We start from the raw sequence: 20279 nt of genomic DNA on the forward strand, positions 1-20279 counted from the left end.
GTTTTTGTGATCAAGGGAAATGTGGAATGGTCAAAATAGCTGTCATGATTGGAATGATATGTCCAGGAAAGAGAGAAATAAATTTGGACGTAGAGTATCATACTAATAGAACTACTCTTGTGTTTGTCTATCAAAAAAGCAGCGTAGGTGGGGTTGTTTCATGGTTTCTTGAAATTTGATGGAACATGACTTGTCTTGGATCCAGTCATATCCTGCAGCTGTCAGGTTATACACGCAACTGTGATGATTGTTGTGTTCAATTAATCAGTAACTAGTCATCATTATTGGGTATTTATAGGATCTATTGCAGAAGAAAGACTATATAATTGTATGCAAATTCTTGTAATGTTCTCTCACCACATAACCAAAGCATGTAATCTAACCGTATGGTGATTTTACGAGAGGTTTGATGCCAATGGACTCCTAGACTGATAAGAAAGGTTCCGACCTCTTTGCCAAATGTACAACAGATACAAATTCGAGTTTGGAAAGTTTACACTGGGGCAATGTGGGGAGAGAAAAAGTGTGAAAGTGGAAGTTGCCAGAGGCCGACAGTTGCTATGTAAAAGTTCTCATGTAAACTGGGTGAGCAGGGATACGGCCATTATTTGTGTGTGGCTGACGGCTCCAACCTAACCAGGCGGCCATCTTGACGTATTTGTTTGTGTTAGTCCCACAAAGGCAGTCACAGTGGCTGCAAGAACAGCACCAGAAGTGCATGCTACATCGGGCACAGCGATTCTGTAATGATTACTCAATTTTCATATTGTTGTGAAATCATAAAACTATCTTTCATTCTTATCGTTACATGTGCACTGTATGACTTTACATATTGTATGACATCGACTGTATGACATGTATTGTATGACATCCTCTCTATGACATTATATATTGGACCCGTGAAGATCCGGGGTAGAATAGGTCTTCAGCAACCCATGCTTGCCGTAAAAGGCGACTATGTTTGTCATAATAGGCGACTAACGGGATCGAGTGGTCAGGCTTGTTGACTTGGTTGATGCATGTCATTGATCCCAATTGCGTGGATCGATGCTCATGATATCAATCACTGGATTGTCTAGTCCAGACTTGATTATTTACAGACCACTGTCATAGAGCTGTAAGAATGCTGAGTGCGGTGTTAAATAAGAAACAAACACAAAACATTATGTATTGTATGACATCCACTGTATGACGTTATATATTGTATGACATCCACTGTGTGACAAAATATTGTATGACATCCACTGTATGACATTATATATTGTATGACATCCACTGTGTGACATGATATTGTATGACATCCACCGTATGACATTATATATTGTATGACATCCACTGTATGGCATTGTTTTGTATGACATCCACTGTATGACATATATTGTATGACATCCACTGTATGACATTATGTTTTGTATGACATCCACTGTATGACATTTTATATTATATGACATCCACGGTAAGGCATTATATTTTGTATGACATCCACTGTATGACATTATATATTGTATGACAACCACTGTGACATTATATATTGTATGACATCCACTGTATGAACATGGAAACACCCTGCATGACATCACGTTCTGTATTTCACCAACGGCATGACATCATCAACTGTATGCCCCCTATATGACAGCCAAGTATGATGTCTATGAGAGATGAAAAGGAATGTCGCGGAGCCGGTTCACATAGCTCCCGATGTAGATGTGGAGTAGTTAACCTGTACAGACGTGAGGCTGGCACAGGACACATTGATTCCATGTGTACTTTATGCATCTCACAGTAGAAACAAATGGGCTACTTACAATACCATACCCTAAATCTCAGTCTTCCAGAAAATTGGATTCACTTTGCTCTCGCATCTTTTGACAATGTTGTCTTTGCTGTGTAATCTTTGTGGACATGAGGTGCCGGTTGTGTCTGCGATGAAGTTATTGCTGATAGGTTACTGATGGATGTTAGGCACATGCTAGGGACACATAGTTCCTGACTCGAGAGTGAGTGAGTGAGTGAGTGAGTGAGTGAGTGAATGGGGTTTTATACCACAGTGGTATATGTTTGCTATATCACCATAGCTTGAAACAGGCGTAATACTCTTGACCAGCAAACCAGTGGTCGATAGTGTGAGCACACATCCATGCTGTTGGTGTGTTGTAATGCACTATCGCCCAGATGATGATTAGAAGCTGTTCTTCCTCTTCCTTTTGCTATTGGTGTTTGTGTAATGGAAGTACCAGATCTATAGCTTTAATTATCAACTGTCTATTTTCAGTACCATTGGTACATATTCCTACAAGGTTTTTTAATCCCAGTGACAGTCAACTTTTCTCTTGTGATATTCTTGAATATTTATCACCCGGTTGTTCCTTGTGACATCAGTATGACACACCTGGGCTATAATAAACAGTTATACACCTATCTTCAACACAGAGTGATGGGTCTCACATTGTGGGTTGGAGAGTACCCATCTATCTCCTGAAAGTGACTGTCACCCGCCCTGGGAACCTCATCAGCGTTTATCTTGTGTTATATAGCTTGTTTTTTTTGTGGCTTAACTAATGTTGTCTTCCAGTGCACCTGTACTTTATTGATGGTATATGTATTTGGAAGGAAAAAAACTGTTTTTCATGCCATTAATATTTTTTTACACCAGTCAATGAAATGGGAAATTTAATTCATTGAAACCATTAATTTCCTTTCATCTTCAAGATGAGAATTTTATGACGATAGGTAGTGATTGGGACCAGATGACAAGGAACTCATGAACTCATTATTCAAGAACAACTTCCTTCTGTGGCAGAGGCGTATGAATGTAAACAATGTTGTGGTTCTGATTATGTTACTTTCCTTAAAACCCATTCCACTTGTATTTTCAAATACAACAGATACAGAAAACATTTTAATCCTATAATGAAAGTGGATTGCCAAAAATAAATTTGCCTACTCTAATTTGAGAGTCTTAACTGAATTATTATTTTACGAAACTCTTTTTGTTTGGAAGTACTTTGGGCACGTTGTTCAACCTGGGCTGCTGTAGAAATTGAAATGTAATGTTTAAATCCTGACATTTAATTCCCAGTTAATTAAATCGTCTAACCTTACACTTGAGCTAGTTTCCTTGAGTTCCTGATACGTAAACGTGGATCTGAATTACACCAGTCATGGGCATGCAGTAGAGACTGCAGAATGAATATAAAAATTGTTTTGTTTCTGGTATTGAAATGTAAATATTAGTTTTGTATGATAGCATTTGGAATTGATGTTTTTGTGTGTTTACCCTGGTGAATGCTTGCGAAGTGTCTCAAATTTTGCTTACATAGCAAAAACAGAGTTGTAAAAAATGGGAGAAAATGAGCCAACTATTGCAAAACTGCGTCTTTTTTGCGGAATGATTTGTGGCTGTGTGTTCCAATGACACTTGTACAAATGGTTTAACACAGTTCGTCTGTTTTGCTTTCAGGTTATTCAATACTGAGAGGGTGAAAATTCTAGATGGAGGAAGTAGATTGAAAATTGCCAATATTTCTTCTGCCGAAAATGGGATCTACTCCTGTCGAGCTGAGAACGTAGCAGGAGCGGTGGACAGTTCCACTAACTTCCTACTCAATGTTCAAGGTAAGAAAAAATTATATAAACATTTAAAATAACCATTCAATATTTCTGTGTCGGGAAATTGATGGGCTGGCGATGAGTTATTTCTGTTTAGGAGTACTTAGTAGAGTAAAACATGTATTATGTTAAGTTTGATGGATATTGAAATCTCATGAATGAATGCCACGTGATATTGTATTTTGATAATCTTAAAGAAGTGGAACAATAACATGCATAGAGGCCTAGCACAGCATAGTTTGTTCCAAGACAGACATATCTATGCCTACACTTGTTTATGGCTTCACTTTTCTAATGATATACAAGCCATTTTTTATGTAATTGGTAAACATAAGCGTGCTCCTTGTGCAAGAGTTCGCCTTCAACTGTTTGTGTGTCTGTGGCCAGTCATGTGGGGAATGTCCGCCCAATTCCCTGGAATTGGATGTAGAGCAGAAACGCATGTCTCGACTGGCATGTTCAAATGATAGAAGTGACATAAAAGCGATGAGCTATGGGATGGACCTGGCCGTTATGTTTAAAGTCATTGCTAGCATAGTACTCACACATGGTGAGCATGTTGATTCAACATTGTCACTTTGAGAATGATGTAAAAGAAATTTTTCGACATGAAATCCCTTGTCCGGTGTAGAAATGGTATGGAATAACATTCGTGGTAGGACAGACTGCATGATTTGGTTTGATCGTAACCTCATCAGGTGTCTGATTGCAGAATCCTGGATAGCTGTCATTCTTTTGACGGAACTGGATTACCAGTATATGGGAATGTTAGGAAATCAACCCTCAAGAATTCAGTCTTTAGCTTCATAAGAAATAATGCTGCAGCTGTGGGAACTAACAGTAATTGTGGATCCTGACCGATATGTATACCTGATCTAGTGAAATCAAGCCCGTTGGTGTCATAAATATGATTATAACTGTAAACAGTGTTTGAGGAAATCGGAAGTGTGTTCTACCTACACATGTATTAATTACTATTCTCATAGCGCTAAGGTTGTTTTGTAATATGGCACCCTGGTCATTAATTATAGGGGTGGGGGTGGGACAAGAAGAGATAGGGGGTGTTTGAGATTGTCCTTAATTTTATTTGACATTTTTTAAAAGCAGTTATGCTTCTAAGATGTGTCTACCATTAGGGCTCCTCTTGTGGTACATCCGCTTCTCAGCTGAGCATTTCTACATCTTATCCAATTGCTCAATCAAAGACTATTAGGCAATCATAGGTATGTCTCCGTCAGTTCCCATCTACTCATCTTACACCATTCACAACACCAGAAGATCAACATTGGGCAGATAAAGTAGACATTACGTCCGTCTGCTGCATAACAGACATATCCATGACCGTCTGCCTCCTCCCTGTCCTATCTGGCCGTCTGCTCTGTACAGTTCTATCTATGGTGTGTTCAGTCCACCTCTAATGGATGGTTCCAATGTACCGATACCTGGCTGCTGTAATGGCTACCAGTGGCCGTCTGCTCTGATCCTGATCAGCTGATTTTACGCCTTGTTGTTTCCTGTCTTGTCAGCACCTGTGGTGTTAGACTCTGCAGTGATAAGATAAATGGCTGTCGGGGAGGCTGGATATCTCAGACAAGCATGGTCTGCTCATTGTCAACAATGTGCATTGCATATTTCTCCCTTTCAAAATCAGATACCTTCACTTGAGCAACCCAGTGCCTTCATTTGCATGAGTGAGCTCAGAGCGAATGTTCATATTGATAACTGTCATCAAATTTTTCAAATTACAATTCTGCTTTACGACATTATATTGACCCATTGGTTTTGATTTGTGATCAAGGTTTTGGAGTCAGTTAATTATGTCAAACGACAAATGTGGTTTATGTGAAAAGTTTGTCAGTTTGGCGTTTGAGTGTCATGAAAATGTTATCATCGTGGTGATTAATTTGTGTCAGTCATCTTTTAGTCATCAATGGTTGACAATGTGAACAAGATAGTTCAACATTAAGATATGTGTGAGCTGTTTAGATTAATGTACGAACAATCCCATCATACGTGGTATTTCCCTCAATGTATATGTAAGTTATCTGGAGAAGAGTTCCTTGTGACAAAGACTGATACTGATTTTGTTATCCTGTCCACATAGAGAGGGGGTGAGAGAAGATGGCCACTGATATCTGATATGAAACTGCTTGAATTACATTCATTTGGGGCAAGAAATATTAATTCTGTCAGCAGGTCAGTGAAGACAACCGTTTACAAATGTTTTATTTGAACAGCCTGCCTTGATGTTCCCTGTTATCATCCATCTCCACAATATTGCACTCCAGATCGTCTTCTGCTTCAAAGATTCGGGGAACTTTCCTTTGTCAGTTAGCACCGTGTTGTTTTATGTCTGTCCTTACAGAAGGTACTAACGTGTTGGACGTTCTGCTCCCTAGGGACAACTTCTGTCCTTCGGTGTCTAAAAGCATTGTTGAAATTTTAATGTCAATTTTTTCTTAATTTTTTTCGCTATGAAATGTTCATGTCTTAAGATGATAGAAGCACATTCTTACTCGGACAAATGAAAGCTTTGAATTTTATCAGCAGTTAGTTTGGCAGGTTGCTTGGTATTATTGCCACCAATGATGTATCGATCTCGATTAAAATGGTTACGATTAGATGATGTTGAGAAAATTATTCTGGTTACATTATAAGCACAGTCTGTCTGGCAAAAGCATAAACACTAACAGCTCATCTTCTAAAGGGAACGAAAAAAATGCAAACAATTGATCCTCAGTTCTACATGTACTTTTGCTGTAATGGGTCGTCTGTTGTCCGTAGACATCATTGTATGAAATCTTTTTGATTTCAACTTCTTTTCTTGAACTGCTTGATGCATTGAGCTGAAACTTTTTGTTAGCATTCCTGACCACACAAGGCATCAAACAAAAAACTGAATGTTTTTAAAAAAATGATTCTGAAAACCACATGGCACATAAAATATATAAAATCAGCTACCTGGACGTGTGAATAAACAAAATGAAGTTTTGCTGGAGGAAAAGCATGAAATATATTTTTTCCTTATATATTTAATATGAAATAGGCAAAGAAGTGTTTGGATTTTTTTTAAAGGCCTTAACACATGCCAAATTTCCATTAGGTCCGTTTTTATTGTTGTGCATTTAAGGCATTCATTTCAAGAACATAAATTCTGCAGAGGTATGACATTGTCTCCTAAACAATTGGACTTTGTAAACAAAGTCGCCCTGCATGAAATCAATAGGGTAAAGCCGGTCCATGGTTTGAATTCAGAAGTTGTGCATGTGACAGTGTAGATGGGTGAACGTACTGGGACATGTTTAAGAGGGAAGGTTGTGGGTTTAGATGACAAGTGATTACAAGTCGGAATCTTGAGTCACTGTAGATAACTGAACACAACACCAGGCACTGTAGTTTGAGATTTCTAAACATTTTTGTGATTCTCATGATAAGATTCTTTCTGGCTTATGTTTTTGCACATGGTGCAGAGTTGTGTTAGGAAGAAAAGAACTTTTCTTGCATAGAACTGCTAGTGTGAAGTATTCATTGTTTAGTAGGTAATATTTTACATTAACTTGTCGTGCGGAGAAAAAATATTGTTTAACAAATAAATAAAAAGCCTTCAGATAATCATGACCAAAACTCTACTGCTACAGTTGGAGGCGATTGATTCAATAACGTAATTGGAGAAGATTCGCATGTACTCTTCAAGGAGATTGTGAGATAGGACTGTCGTTCATGGTGTGAAAGAGATGTATATATAAGCTAGTGTCCAGATAAATGGTTTGTTTGTTATAAGAAGGTATTTCAACTATCACAAGAATAACCTTCAGTCGTTGTCAAGGTGATTAGTTAGTTGAAATCCATGTGATTCTGACATTGACTACAGTACCTGCCCGTGTTGGAGTCTCAACACACGTTTCAGATCATTTCCACATTGAATGTAGATTTATATGTACAGTGTAGTCGGTGCAAAGACTTACCTCAATCCTCCACTTTATTAGTGTCAAATTATCCGATTATTCAGGATCACCACAATTAAGTCCCACATTTGGCCGAAATTATGATAATAAGAAACAAATCTTTCACCGTTCTGCATCATTAGTTGCAGATATGTTACACCCATTGCAACATTTGTGGGATTTATTCATATGAAAGTTGATTTGTTTTTTCTCTTGAAATATCGACCATCTTTTTACATAATCATGCCCAGCCTTAGAAACTTGCACGTGTCTGAACCAACCTTCTCCGTGAGGAAGGGGACCCGTGAAGATTCCGGGGAAGAATAGGTCTTCAGCAACCCATGCTTGCCGTAAAAGGCGACTATGCTTGTTGTAAAAGGCAACTAATGGGATTGGGTGGTCAGGCTTGCTGACTTGGTTGATGCATGTCATCGATCCCAATTGCGTGGATCGATGCTCATGATATCAATCACTGGATTGTCTGGTCCAGACTCTATTATTTACACAGACCGCCGTCATATAGCTGGAATATTGCTGAGTGTGGCGTTAAACAACAAACCAACCAACCAACCAACCAACCAGCGTGTTGAAGGGATCATGAGGATGGTGGAATTACTAAACTGTAGTAGCTGTTCCTACATAGATCATCATTAGGACTAGTGACCAAACGGTGTTAGTTTCTACCGCGGATGTACATAACATGCGTGACAAAGAGTTAAGTGATTAGGTTCACACTGATGTACTTGCAGCTCGCATTGATTAGGTAGAATTAGGTGATTCTAGTCTGGAGTAGTGAATAGTATGTTTCCTTTAATCAAGACAACATCCTCAAGTTACGTATATTCTTCAGAAGTCCACATTACTGGTACACATGGAATTTTGGTCAGCACATATTTTAATCAAGGATCAATTAGTGGGGAGCTTATTACCCGAGGTATGGATCAAGCTTTGAAGTACACTTGGTGGTTTTAGTAATTAACCTCTCCCTCGGAATCGAGGTCCACATTTTGTCCGAGTCTGGAATTCTGGCGATCTATCAGAACGTGGAGCATAGAAGGGTGAGAGATAATGATATTGATGTCTGACCGCACAGTGACCTGCAACATTGTTGTGTTGTTATGTCTATGTAGCGACTGTAGTGCCGGTCATCGTGAGGCGGTCATCGTCAAGCATTGTTACTGTGATTGAAGGAGGTTGATTGCGGTCAAGAAGTGTTTACAGTGTGAGAGTGTGCTGTACATGTTCACAGACGATATTGTAACTCACCTAACTACTGCCGTAGCACAGGCTGGGGGTATTTATTGACGGTGATAAATAGTTGATTTAGAAGGGATCATTTTCTCATTTGACATGTAAACTGTGATAAAAACAAACATATTATTGACTTTACTTTATTATTATTTTGATTTAATAGGTTTCTGTTTTTCAAATCTATTATTGCAACAATAGCTTACAGTGTGTAATGATCGAAACAGTGACCAAAGAAGTGAGAGTTTGTATAAAGCATATAGTTTCAGAGGATATGATACGGTTGTGAGTAGTTGCCTTCCTTCCCCAGCCAAGACGTCAAGGCAATGGGACAACCCCAAAACATGTAGTCTTTAAACTCATTTCCTCTCAGAAGCAGAGTTATATGATTTTAGTTAACATTGGTTAACAAGGATGCTCATGATAATGATGATGATACAAATTGGGATGATGAGTTGGATGAAAAAGATGATTATTATTATGATGATGATGGTTGTGACGCTGATGATGACGGTTGTTGTGATGGCAATGACAGTTGTGATGATGATGATGATGATGGTGATGACAGTTGTGATAATGGTTATGGTGATGATAATTATGATGAAGATAATTGTCAATATCATGATAACTATCCAAAGTCAGCTGTTTTCCAATTACAATATCGTTATTGTTTGAAAAGATACAGCTTAGAGTCTGCTTACGGGAGTGGTATGTTATACAATGTAGTTATGTTCTCCAACAGTATAAAACAGTCTAGTCTCGGTGTGCAGGTCCGCTCCTTCTCCCCCAGTCAGCTGTCCACAGGGACTCCTGGCTCTGCTGGATCTTGTCATGAATGCGGACCCATAGCTCCTCTTGATTGCACGGATGTGTTACACGTTCAGGGAAATAGTCAGGCAGTGGTCAGTGATCACGGGGAATCTAATCACATGAACAGATACAATCAGGATCATTTGTCCTCTTTAGGTTTGCCCCTCATTGATTTCCATCAATCACATGTTTGTTATTGTCTGATTGGTTGAACCTAACTGTCCAGTAACCAGTGGAGCACCAGGTCAGGAACTGAACAGAATATTAATTCAATGAAACCTTTTTACCGAAATATTTTCTTGAAAATTTCTTGTACTTTCTTGAAAAAAGGGTAATTTTTGTGAGGAGATACTAACTGATAATTTATATTAGATAGGTTTTTCCGTACCGGTAATCCCTAAATATTCTTGCAGGGGACAATATGCATATATATTTCCACTAATGTGTATACATGTATATACCAGTAGTTATCATTTGTCATTCATTGCTAGTTCAAAGTTACATAGGGTGGCCAGGTGGTCTAAGGGTCAATGATTAGTCATGATGTATCCTTCTGATTGTGGGTTTGAATCCCAGATTCATAGTGATCATGATTTGGACTGTCAGCACCATAGCTATGCATTTCACAAGGGGGTACTCATGCATGGGTTTGAAATACTGTAGCATAAAATCCAACTCACCCACCTAGGTTACCTATGGTACCTAATGGTGTATATCAGTTTGACTGGGCACATCTATTGTATACGTGTTGTTATTCCCTAGATAGATGTGTACCAGAGATATGTGCAATATGGAAGTGAAAGCAATCAAGTGGGTGATCAGCTTGGGTCCTGCTGTCTGTGCAGAGACATACCTCCAGCAGTGGCCAGTGCAGGTCCCCAACATCAAAGCTGTGTTAATTGAGTTGTTGGCCTCTATCAGTCTCATCTACATCAGGATCAGCTTCATTTCACACCAACTCACCCCACTGGTACTGACCAAACCAAAAATTCAGACTGTCAGTGTTATCTCAGCATGGGGAATTTGTGCCGAGTTTCTCGGTATAGATCTGTTGCCCAAATGAAGGTAATCTGCGTCCTCCGAGTGTGTGCTCGCCACCAGGTGTCTGCCTCCCCATCACTGATGCCACCAGTCGGAGCTGTTGGGTTCCTTTGTCACCAATGCAGAGTTAAATATTAATAACATCTGATGCCACCATTGCTGTCTTCTGTGCCTATGAAACTGGTTGTACTAATATTTTCAATTTACAATGTAACTGGTACACCATTGCAGTCTTCTATGATCAGTGTAAATGGTTGCAACATTGCAGTCTTCTATGATCAGTGTAACTGGTTGCACCATTGCAGTTTCCTAAGCACAATCTAGCTGGATGCACTATTGCAGTCTCCTAAGCTCAATCTAGCTGGTTGCACCATTGCAGTCTCCTAAGCTCAATCTAGCTGGTTGCACCATTGCAGTCTCCTAAGCTCAATCTAGCTGGTTGCACCATTGCAGTCTCCTAAGCTCAATCTAGCTGGTTGCACCATTGCAGTCTCCTAAGCTCAATCTAGCTGGTTGCACCATTGTAGTCTCCTAAGCTCAATCTAGCTGGTTGCACCATTGCAGTCTCCTAGGCTCAATCTAGCTGGTTGCACCATTGCAGTCTCCTAAGCTCAATCTAGCTGGTTGCACCATTGCAGTCTCCTAAGCTCAATCTAGCTGGTTGCACCATTGCAGTCTCCTAGGCTCAATCTAGCTGGTTGCACCAATACGATCTATATGCTCAGTCTGCAACTCTAACTGCAATTTTCTATGCCAAGTGCACTTAGTTAAGCCATTGCAAGCAGTGCCAACGGAGCCTAGTGCCACCAGTAAAGGAGCCATCCTCCCATCTGTTGCCAATACCAAGCTTCTAGGTCATACCAACAACAATGTTTACATTCCATTCCCCTACTGGCCATCTTGTAGACCCGTGGCATGCTTAATTAGCCAAATTTGAAAACATTAGGTTTTCAATTGAAAGCACTGATAAGGACATGTGGCTAGTTGACTTACTGCTGTTGGGGTCACTAGCACTTACTTTTCAGAGGAAAATGTAAAAAATAGACAAATTATTGTCATGGTCACAAGACCATGATTGGAAGTTTAAAGGCACATCATAAAGCAGTTCAGTTGATTGAGAGGAGATTATGATCATGAATGCTAAGGATCATATGCTTGATATGCAGATTGATGGTTACAATCAGGATGTTATTCACTTCATAAGGGCCTTCAAAATATGCCAGTCATTATGGGGACTAATCACTTGAAACTTTCTACAAATGTTAAAAATGTGATTACTACTGGTGAACAAGATGTCAATTTTCTCATCTTTCGAGTTCACCAGACCATGCTGGTAACGCCATGTAACTTTAATTTCAGTGAAATTTATTTTTTGAACCATGAAAATTCTTCTTTTGAGATATGAAATCAATTTTCAGAAACATGAAGCATATCAAATTGACTAATGATGTAAACAAACAATGGAGAATGTGTCATTAAGATATTAATCTGTCCAAACGGACAGGACGAGCAGACTCATTGGAACATGTTTTCCTTCACGCTCGCCATTAGTCACAAGAACCATTTCAAAAGGAATGGGATTTTTTTTCAACTTTTCTAATTACTGCATCTTTGCATGAGCCTGGTTGGTCAGATGGGAAATAAAGGCATTGCTAACACAGATTGATGGCTAATTGTTGCTAACCTGACGTCCATGTTCATAAATTAGGGCAACAAGTTGTACACATTTTTTCTGTTGCCATTTTACATTGGTCTTGAGCAATTTCCAAATATGATTGATAGAAGGGGTCTGTGTAGCGACGCGGAGAGACCCCATGTAGGGGGTTAACAAGGCGGCAAAATAGACGCCAGTTTTCGGAAAAATTCTTCATTTTCTTTCTTGAGGAAATTTAGTGAGGTTTAAATTGCATGCATTGATATGGAATATTGAAGGTACAGCTCAATCAGGAAACAGGGGGATGATTAATTGAACTGAGTGGGCCGCTTGTCATTTGGAACAGGAGAATCATTCAATATATTTTTTATCATGAAAAATCAAATTATGGTAATATAGCATCGTTGATCTTTTTATTCATGGTTATGATCCTGTGTCCTCCTTTATTGATCAAGAATCAAATTTTGCATGAATGGCCAGAATGCGGTCGCTGATGCAGTAATTTGAAATTTGTCATTTTGATTTGTTACCTTAGGGTATATCTTACAATGGTGAACTTGTAGATGTGGATAAATAGGCTTGAATCAAAGTAGGCTTGGTTGTAATGGTGTTCTTGCTGCGAGCAATCACCTGACACATGTCATAAGGTTTACTCGAGGGAGAGGTTTATAACTGTATTTGTGATATTTAGATGCATGCGGCCACTTTACAGGTGCCCTTAGGAGGCTGGTCTGTTAGCACTGCCTGTGTGATAAATCACGTATTCCCTCTTGCAATACACAACCACTTAACATTCTCGGCATGAACCATGCTTGCTCGTTACAAAGTAAACTTTCAGCTCTTTTTTGTCATTTTATGCCTTTTCCCTACGAATGGTTCATAAAACTGTGGAAATAGACCTGATCTCGTTTGGGTTGAAGTCCATGCAGTGAATGCAAGTCTACGAGCCCATCTGCCTCACTCCAGTCCTCTCACGTATATAATGGCCCATGTTATCCCACACATCTTTAATTTTACCCAGATTAGCATAAACTCATTCAACAGTTATTAAGGGGCGTTTTCCTGACATGTTCACCCTCCTGCCTAGAATCTCCTTGCCAGGCGCCTCCTTGCATAAACACTGGATCTAAAGGGGAAACTTCATTTCCCTGATCAATATTCTTTAATTTTGCAGTAAATTTTACAATGATTAATTACATTTTTTGTCTTATCGACAGCTCCCAATACCCCGCATTTATTGGAGAATCGATTCACGGCGTATAAACTGGTCCTGAAGAACAGCCCCGCCCGCCTGGACTGCGCATTCCGTGGGGCAAGCCGCATTGATTGGTTCTCCAACTATGAAAAGCTGTCTAACACATCAAGGTATTGGCAATAAATATCCATTATTTGATATGTCATTGTGTCTAATAACTTCTGACAGCCTCAACGAGACACTAAATCATTAAGTATTAAATGTATATTGATACACATTTCTCTGTCACCTCTTTTCAATGTGTATCAGTTTTTATGTGTTGATTGTAATGCCTTCATATCATGGAAACATAGTAGCTTGGATTTACTGTAATTAGTCAGGATCAATGCAGCAACAAAAGACTTGTGCTGAGATCACATATCTTCAGACAATTACAAGCACATTAATTTGATATAATTGATCAAGTGAAGACATGGAATTTTTATGGATAACAACGTTATTGTTTGTAACGTTTCAGGGCCACTTCTTGACATTACTGAGTAATATTCAATATGTTGACTCAGCACTCACCTGATGAGGGGGCAAGAAGTAGCCATTAAACGTCGTTACAACAACAAAGAAGTTGTTATCCATAAAAATTGTCTTCATGTTCTTCCAAATGTCTATCAAGGCTTGATCAAGAAAATTTAAAATAAAAATGTGTCTTTGAAAAGAAAACCACTAAGACATCATTTATTTCAAAGCATTTTTTCTTTTTTGTTACCCTATGTTATAGGAATGCATATATATGGTATATGGCAAACCATAAGTATGTGGCATAACTGCATAAAAAAGGAAGTGCTGGATACTTCAGGTAGTGGATTGTGAAAACTGTTCAGCTTATTCATTAAGATGTTTCTTTCTTTCAGGCACAAGGTTTACAACAATGGGTCTCTGTATTTTCCTAAAGTGCGGGCAGCAGATGAAGGCAGCTACCGCTGTGAAGGCCTCAGTGACAAGGAGCCCGCCCAGACCTTCACGTCCGAACTGGTACTTGTGTGTAAGTACCTTCCACTGCTATAATTGTTGTCCTTCGGCACACAATGGCCATAGCGCTAAGACTGCTTTGTGGACGCTGATAGTCCAGAGCGTAGGTGTACTGTGACTATTATAACTCATTCTTGGCAGACAATACTCGTAACACTTTGTACAAGTGGACCCTTGTGGGCCTTGTGTGTAAGCATGTTCCTGACTTCATCTCGTTCAACAGTTAATGCCCCCTCCACATCTTCTGTTACACACTATAGACAAGCTGTCAGGATGAAACACTGATAAAACATTCCCTGACCCATACAAGCAGACGTAATGTGAAATATAGATTTTTTTTAAGAGGCGCCATATTTGTAGTTTCCAGAATATAGTGATAAATAAAACTTTGATAATTCCAGTGGCAGATTGTGTCCCACCAAGGGGAGATAACTCAGCTGTCAGATTGTGCCCATCAAGGGGAGATAACTCAGCTGTCAGATTGTGTCCCATCAAGGGGAGATAACTCAGCTATCATCGAGTGGTCAGACTCAGTCACTTTGTTGATTGCATGTCATTGTACCCCGACTTGGTGGGAAGATGCTCATAATATCAATCTCAGGATTGTCTGGTCCGATTTTCATAGTCATATAGCTGGAATATTGCGGAGTTGCAGCAGTGAACAACAAACCAATAAAACCTGCATCACTTCAGGCCTTTTTCCTTTATCAACCTAAAACATGATATGATTGACATACTGTTCAAGGCACCGTTAGCCGAAACTCACTCATTGCCGACTCACTGTTACGGCAGAGTGAGTGAGTAAGTGAATGTAGGAGCTTCATCAGCAATCGCATAGCACATCCCGGATGACAGGAATCAACATGTATCATGTGGGAGTCGCACCATGACACTACTCATCTTCCCGAAGCACGGGGAGTTAACTTACTGTAAAAGTCCAGTTTCCACCCTTGCTGAACTCGGCTGGAAGTATGGAGCTATATTTTAGCTTGTCTTAAGCATAGTCCAATCAAAAGCGCATAACAAATTTGACATCCATTTCATAAACTGGCGTGCAGATTTCGGTCGATTGCAGGATTTGTAAAGCATGTGAACCACAAACTTGGCGTCATCAGATATTTTCCAATCTATTCATGCTTATAATCAAGGTGCTCATGTGATTTGATGCACTTGGCGATGTAATTACAATATAGATCTTGATTATCATCTTAACTGGATGCCGCCATTTTGTTTGAAGTGAGGGATATGACAGATGGAATCTGATTGGTCAATAGGAGGGACAGAAGGGACATAACTTGTAATAGCCACTGGTTGCGCTACGATAGAGCCCAGAAATTCCAGCGTAATTTGGCAAGGGTGGAAACTGGACTTTTACAGCCAGTTAACTCCCTTGCCTCAGGAAGATGGACACTGCCCCAACCCCCTTAATACGAGGATTGAGAGTTCGCCATAACAGATGGAAATAGCTTATTAATGAAACAGATGGAAAAAAGTTTGATTTGAAATAAATAATTGATTATCAGCATGATTACTTGTTTCCCAGCCTGAGTGTAACTTTATTGTTCCTGTTGGTTTGATCAGGGAAGTGACCAATTTACTTTAATGGGAGCTGGGGATCTGCTCGGGAATGATGTCATTGAAGCGGCATTCTTTTAGTTGGTAACGTTACAAATTTGATAGATGCAATCACAGATTTGTGATTCTGTGTCTGATACGAACGAACAGTTGAAGTAATCTTTGGCTGAACACCCAAGAAATAACCGTTTTCAATATTAATGGCTTTGTAACAAGAAAGTTGCATTTTATATTTCAGTGTCAGCACTTTTTGCTTGTTGTATGGTGCTATGAGCAGAAGCGTTCTTAGTGACAAAATGTCTTATTTCCTAAACCGAGCACCAGTTTGTGAGATTGATTTTCAAACAAAAGCGTCAGTGAACAACGCCTCATTCACGTCACTTAGCAATTATGAGATGCTGGCTCGTTTGTTTCTTTCTGACATTTATTCCATAATTCCATCGAAGAATATGGTCCCTGTAAAGAAATTTGTTCTTCGTTTATGTGAATATTGTCATTCTTCATCATGATTTACAGACACTAGTGGTCTTCATTGCATAAATCACGAGAGATCTGCAATGTTGGACCATCGCCTCCAGAGATGTAAAATGGTTCTTTAGCTGGTGGGGTTCATGAAATATTTATTAAAGAGGCTTGCGTATTTGGAATTAAGGAAATGTAACAATTACAAGACCTGAGTCCAGTTTATTATCAAACTGCCTGTGTTTTTTCCTGAAGAAGTTCAAATAAAGAAGATGGTGTTTAAACATTTACAGACGGATGTGAGTGTTCTTTTGAGGCAAATGATAATGGCACCACTCCAGGATGGCGCTCATCTCTTATTCATGATTGTAGCGTTGACTAAATCCACCCAAGATTCCCCTCCACCACCACACAATATGATATGTCAACAAAATTTAAATTTATTTCCCAACAACCTGGAAATTAACATGCGAGATGAGGAGATGCTCTTTGAAGCAGAAGATGTGTTAAGCTGGGTGTTAACGGAATGCACAGGAGTACCTTTCGTTTTAAAAAAAATAAATGAAACAAAAAGTAATATAATTTGGAGATTGATTTTACATGATATTCTCCTTGTGAACAAAGGCAACGTTCCTTTACACTTCCTAAAATGAAAATCAATTATTTTGTTCAATCCTTACAAAGTTAACTTGAGTTTGTTTAGATTCCATGAGGAAAAGGCTATTATGAAAATGAATTAAAAGGCAGTTGCCGGAAAATATAATGATGTATGCTTCATTAATATTGCTTTTAGAACTTATTTGATTTGTTGGATGTAAGATATATTCATTATGTACATTATGAATATTTGATATGACAGCATATATTTATATACTTAAAAAAAAGTGAGGGATCATGAATAATTTTTGGAATATTTTTATGAAATTGTGTACTCAGTATTCACTACAAAAAAATCCCTAAACTTATTCATGATCCCTAACCTTTCTGTTGAGAATATGTGTTGGTATTTAGTTTAGTGGGGATATCCATGTACAGAACGTGTATGAAAATATAGTTGTAGTCACATGCTTCTGGGGGCACGGGTGGCCCAGTCATCTAAGGCGCCACGATACGCTGTGCAGAGTTGCGTCCCTTGGGCATGCCAGAAACCTATGATTGTGGGTTCGAATCCCGGTTCGCCACGATTATGTTTCTAGGTTTGTCAGCACCATACCCGTGCTCGTGGGTTTCACCGAAGTGGTAAACATCTGAGACCTGCATCACTTCGGGCTTTCCTCCCACATTAAGCTGACATGCTGTGAGGAAACTGGAATACTGTTAAAAGCAGCGTTAAGTCCAACTCACTCACACATGCTTCTGTTTATCGTGAGAGCATGTCCTTGCTGACACATGTTGAGTAGTTCCGACTTCATTATGATATGTGACAATCAGCACACTCTTAGGAAGACACAATAAATAATCATAATGGACAGGTAAGTGTTGGGTAGCTAACGACCACTCGTCACCTGTCCTCTCGCTGTCCAGCCAGCAGCCGGACAATAAATGCCTGTGTTAAAGTCCGGGCTTACCTGGATGAGACAGACAGGTGAAATAAACACCTTGTCATTGGCGTTCCCTTTGTCAGGTAATTGGGGGGGATAACGATGCCCGCCTGAGTTACCTGAGGTTTTACAGCCAGGTGATCCTTTCAACTGTCACCCCTTGTTCGTCATACTTGTAGGGATTAATTTTTCTTTGAAGTTTGTGTTGAAGACAAGTTTGAGATCAGATGCTCCGTAATCATTGAAATCTTCGGCTTTATCGAAACATCTTCTGAATGGATTCATTTCAAGTCATTTATACATTCCTGGTCTTATTGATTAAAAATCTTGCCATCACTGAAATATCAAAGATTTTCAAATATTTAATTTTGTATTATAAATTCCATGCATACCGATTCGAAATATTAGTGAAAAGGCAGCTTTTTGTACAATCTAGGTTTGGTATCATGGAATATACTTGTGAAGATGCGGGGAAGAATAGGCCTTCAGCAACCCATGCAAAGGCGACTAATGGGATCGGGTGGTCAGGCTCGCTGACTTGGTTGATGCATGTCATCGTATCCCAATGCATGGATCAATGCTCATGATGTTGATCACTGGATTGTCTGGTCCAGTCTCGATTATTTACAGAACTCTGTCATATAGCTGGAATATTGCTAAGTGTGGTGTTAAACAACAAACAAACAAGCAAACTATAGCTGGAAAAGTGGTGAGGTGTTCAGCAAACAAACAAAATGCAGTCTAGGCTTAGACTTTTTCATTGGTGACATTACATTCAGTTTCAGTATTGAACAATATGGAATACACTCCAGGACACACTGTCTATGGATGGTATATCTAGTTACCCTGTTATGCTATGTGCAACCTAATGGTAACAGTGTTACAGAGGACTGTGTGCCCCCTGATGGTGCTGGTGTGTAAAGAGTATAATGGCCTACACTGTCATATGAAGAATACTTACCCTGGGGTCGGCACCCAGCTAAAGGATGTACCTAGCATACTCTCTGATTGCAATTACCAGTCAGGGGAAGTTACACTAATGTCTAAGCTATTCAGTCAATATTTATTCTGATGGTTTGCGCATACCACAGGTGACAGCGTTCTATATCTCGCTTGGCAGTAAATTGGATTCATGGATGATCTGCCAAGGGTTATCACGGATAACACCTACTTCTCGGAAACTTGTGATCCATCATTGCGGGATGTAGCAAATAAATATTTTCATTATAGATGAAAGAAACAAGTAATAAATATTAACATAATACGTGAAAGAAAAAACTCATACATTTGAAATATTAAAGATGAATTTCTTTTATATGTAGTAAAAAAATAACTTGTAATCATTGCGGGAGTGTAGTAAATTAATTAATTTCCTAATAAATGTAGGAGAAAAAATAATAAATTTATTAATAAAATATTAAATGAGTGAAAAGAAAAATGTAAAAAAATAACTTGTAATCATTGAAATGGCAGCGAATTAAATATTTTCATAATAGATGAAAGAAACATGGAACATATTTGAAATATTGAAGATGAAAAAAATTATGTAAAAAATTGGATGATGACTCAGTACTGTTAATGCAGGAAACTGCCTATGGGTATTGTGTGTTTGGCAGGGTGCAGGTTCTGCATCCCAACTGCCCTGTGCATGTATATATCTGGTAGACTGATGGAGAGTGGCAGGATACAGCACTAGAGCGGAGACAGCCGAGCAGGCCATTACTCTGACACAGACAAAGTGCATATGCCAGCTAGTTGTTCAGAAGATGACATGCAGCTCCATACTTCACCGGGAAGGCTCAGTCCCACTGTCATACTCCGAACCACAAACACCACATAGCTTGTCTACACGCTAACACCAATTTGCTGCCTACAACTTTATTACCTTACCAATGTCAAGTGCTTGAGACAGAATTTAGCCGAATAACTATGCACTGTTCAGATATAGAAGTTAGATTTTGAATTAGTTCACATTAGTTGTTGGGGTAATAGTACTAAATATGTCATTTTTGTGTAGAGGGAAATATTGTTGTGTCTTTGGTGAAGTAGGTGCTATATCATTTATAATTTGTCCCCTCTTATCTGTCATTTTCTTTCATGAATGTTAAGTAGAAAATTAAATTTCCGAAACTTTTTTAAAGCAATTTTGTAGAGAATGATGGAATTTCCCCCGT

At 39.1% G+C, this 20279-nt stretch overlaps 1 protein-coding gene across 2 annotated transcripts in view; it reads left to right on the plus strand.

The window, feature by feature from the left end:
- Window positions 1-20279, plus strand: part of LOC124131835 (inactive tyrosine-protein kinase 7-like) — a 137282-nt gene that overhangs the window by 72016 nt on the left and 44987 nt on the right. For both annotated transcript variants that reach the window (XM_046495326.2, XM_046495328.2), the window contains exons 4-6: window positions 3461-3615; window positions 13524-13671; window positions 14410-14540. In XM_046495326.2, the coding sequence (XP_046351282.2) occupies window positions 3461-3615; window positions 13524-13671; window positions 14410-14540 (434 nt within the window). The remainder of the gene's footprint in view (window positions 1-3460; window positions 3616-13523; window positions 13672-14409; window positions 14541-20279) is intronic.

This window comes from Haliotis rufescens, unplaced genomic scaffold (genome assembly GCF_023055435.1).
Source record: "Haliotis rufescens isolate VD_foot unplaced genomic scaffold, xgHalRufe1.0.p SCAF_3, whole genome shotgun sequence".
NCBI lineage: Eukaryota > Metazoa > Mollusca > Gastropoda > Lepetellida > Haliotidae > Haliotis > Haliotis rufescens.